Source organism: Aethalodelphis obliquidens, unplaced genomic scaffold, assembly GCF_003676395.1.
Source record: "Aethalodelphis obliquidens isolate GAN/ISIS:26980383/991018 unplaced genomic scaffold, ASM367639v1 scaffold21, whole genome shotgun sequence".
NCBI classification, from domain to species: Eukaryota; Metazoa; Chordata; class Mammalia; order Artiodactyla; family Delphinidae; genus Aethalodelphis; species Aethalodelphis obliquidens.
In genome coordinates this window covers 3,092,639-3,095,581 of record NW_020837965.1, presented here as the reverse complement: position 1 = coordinate 3,095,581, position 2,943 = coordinate 3,092,639, and the positions used below count along the sequence as shown (strand labels likewise).

The following is a 2,943-nucleotide window of genomic DNA, read 5'->3' as shown; positions in this document are numbered from 1 at the left end:
TTCAGCTCATTTGGATGAATATTAAGGAGCCCAATTTCTGGACTATATGGTAACAATATGTGCTATACCATTTTGCATTCCCACCAGCAATGAATGAGAGCTCCTGTTGCTCCACATCCTTGCCAGCGTTTGATTTTGTCAGTGTCTGGATTTCTAATAGGTGTGTTGTGGTACCTCATTGCCGTCATAATTTGCAATTCCCTAGTAGCCTACAATGTGGAGCATTTTTTCATATGCTTATTGCCAACTATATATCTTCGTTGATGAGGTGTCTGTTCAGGCCTTTTGCCCATTTTTTAATGAGGTTACTCATTTTCTTCTTTTTGAGTTTTAAAAATTCTTTATATATATATATATATATATTTGGCTGCGTTGGGTCTTCGTTGCTGCGTGCAGGCTTTCTCTGGTTGCGGCAAGTGGGTCTACTCTTCATTGCGGTGCGCGGGCTTCTCATTGCTGTGGTTTCTCTTGTTGCAGAGCACGGGCTCTAGGCCTGCAGGCTCAGTAGTTGTGGCGCGTGGGCTTAGTTGATCTGAGGCATGTGGGATCATCCTGGACCAGGGCTTGAACCCGTGTCCCCTGCATTGGCAGGCGGATTCTTAACCACTGCACCACCAGGGAAGCCCCAGAATTCTTTATATATTTTGAATAACATCTTTTATCAGATACGTCATTTGCAAATATTTTTTCCCAGTTTGTGGCTCATCTTCTTTTTCGCTTGACCATGTCTTTCACAGAGCAGAGGGGGGTTTTCTGTGGTTTTTTTTAGATTTTGATATTTTAATTTCTTTTGAATACAAGTCACTTTTTGTAAGCTAGGAAACAGAATCAAACTAAGGCAGTCTTGTCCTCTAGAGATCCAGGCCAGTTCTTACAATCTTCAGCAGGATGACATCATAATATGAGGTGCTAACAACAGGGTTAAAAACTATAAATAATAACCACTTATTTACATTTTTTCCTTAGGAAACAGCCAAAAGTCCAGTCCTTAAAGGCATGATATACAGAACATCTAGATCTACAAAGGACAGAATTATCCAAATTATACGCTGGCCAACCTGTCGGTGAACCAGATCAGAGCTGGCCCAGGACCGGTGAACAGAGAATGTGTTTACGGTTTGAAAATTTGCTCTGAGGTTTAAAAAATTTCTAGTTGCTGTTAATAAGAAAGCAAGTAAAAAATATTAGAGATGCACCACACTGGTTATTTGATTTTGCCAAGGTTTTCCACTAGAACACAAGGTTAGAGTATGGGGATAAGACACTTAGATATTTTCAAAATAAATTACTTAGTAATAAGAAATCTGACTTAACTGCATTCTTCCATTTGCCACAAGAACATATTGACAATGAGGACTATTTGAAAGAATGCTCAACTCTAAAAAGGGTGGTGGCAGCAACACATTCCACTACAGAATAACCTCCCACTTTCCCGTACAATTAACATGGCTACTTTTCATGATACATATTCATGTGGAAAAACTTGTCAGGAGCTCTTGCCAGGGCCAGGAGATGAAAAGTAGAGACTGTCCTGATGACATGGATAGCTGTAAGCTCAGTTAACGTCTTTAGGATGGACCCATAAAATCTGGCCACTGTTTTGTTGAATATCTGCAAATCGCAGAACTCCTTAGCCCTTAGCCGTAGTATCTGCTCAATGTCTTAAAGCTGGGCTCAGTCCCATCTGGGACTCTTTTCTTCAGGGCTGAGGTGCGTGCTAGTCACCAAAGTCTGGCATGTCATCGTAGGCGTGTCCCCAGTAGCCTTTGGGTGCATAGCAGGCGATGCGCAGGTGGTAAAATCCCGGCAGGGACACCAGGATGCCAATGATCAGGACAGGAACAGCCCCGTCTACCCCCTCATGGGAACTCTGGGAGAAGTTTGTTGAAGCTCAAAGGAGGAAACATGTCTTGTTACCTGAGAACAAAATCCCTTTGCTGACATAGTCTGCCAGCAGGAGGGAGCCTATGATAATGAGAAAGGCACCCATCAAAACAACACCGTGGGGCTTCCCTGGTGGTGCAGTGGTTGAGAATCTGCCTGCCAATGCAGGGGACACGGGTTCGAGCCCTGGTTTGGGAAGATCCCACATGCCGCGGAGCAACTGGGCCCGTGCGCCATAACTACTGAGCCTGTGTGTCTGGAGCCTGTGCTCCGCAACGAGAGGCCACGACAGTGAGAGGCCCGCGCACCGCGATGAAGAGTGGCTCCCGCTCACCGCAACTAGAGAAAGCCCTCGCACAGAAACGAAGACCCAACACAGCCAAAAATAAATAAATTAATTAATTATTTAAAAAACAAAAACAAAACAGCACCGTAGCAAGTGCAATGGCCTTATATGGAATCTTAGGAGGGCCTTTCTTAAACTTTAATAAATTGGATCTCATGACATCAGAAAAGAAGGAAGATTCCCACAAATCTGTCGGCTTTAGCAGTTAGTTTCTCCCTGAAGGTCAATGTAGCCATCGTCTGTACTGGAGAACCTTGAGTATTTCACTTTACTACTGGGGATTTTGGTAGCCAGGTTGGTACGAGATTGCATCATAACACGCTGACACAGCTACAGTCGGAGCCCCGCCAGGCCATCTGCGCGCCACAGCTAGCTCACGGTTTGCAGCGGGCGAGCCGAGGCCTCATGGCACGCCTCCCACAACTGCCTCCCCGCCCCCGACCCCAGAGGTTTTTAATTAATTAAAACAATTAGATTAACAAGTCTCCCTTCCATGAATCATGGCCTTTGGTGTTATATCCAAAAAGTCATCATGTCAAAGGTAATCTAGCTTTTTTCCTATGTTATCTTCTAGGAGTTTTATAGTTTCGAATTTTACAGTTAGCTCTAAGATGCATTTTGAGTTAATTTTTTTGTGAAGGATATAAGGTTCATTTTTTGGCATGTGGATGTCCAGTTGTTCCAGCACCATTTGTTGAAAAGACTCTCTGTGT

At 43.9% G+C, this 2,943-nt stretch overlaps 1 protein-coding gene across 1 annotated transcript; it reads right to left on the bottom strand.

The window, feature by feature from the left end:
• Positions 1–1,717: 1,717 nt before the first annotated feature.
• LOC113627758 (transmembrane protein 230-like) lies at positions 1,718–2,545 on the bottom strand. Its single transcript, XM_027120833.1, has 4 exons — positions 2,449–2,545; positions 2,306–2,368; positions 1,926–2,013; positions 1,718–1,868 (listed from the first exon to the last, which is right to left on the bottom strand). Exons 1-4 carry the CDS (start codon positions 2,543–2,545, stop codon positions 1,718–1,720), a joined length of 399 nt encoding a protein of 132 aa, XP_026976634.1.
• Between the last annotated feature and the right edge of the window lie 398 nt (positions 2,546–2,943).

Excerpts from the sequence above, each read along its gene's own strand:
- LOC113627758 (XM_027120833.1), bottom strand. The coding sequence starts at position 2,545 with ATGATGCAATCTCGTACCAACCTGGCTACCAAAATCCCCAGTAGTAAA. Across the intron at positions 2,369-2,448 it reads CGATGGCTACATTGACCTTC|AGTTTAAGAAAGGCCCTCCT; the intron begins AGGGAGAAACTA and ends CCAATTTATTAA. Across the intron at positions 1,869-1,925 it reads TATGTCAGCAAAGGGATTTT|TTCCCATGAGGGGGTAGACG; the intron begins GTTCTCAGGTAA and ends CTTCTCCCAGAG.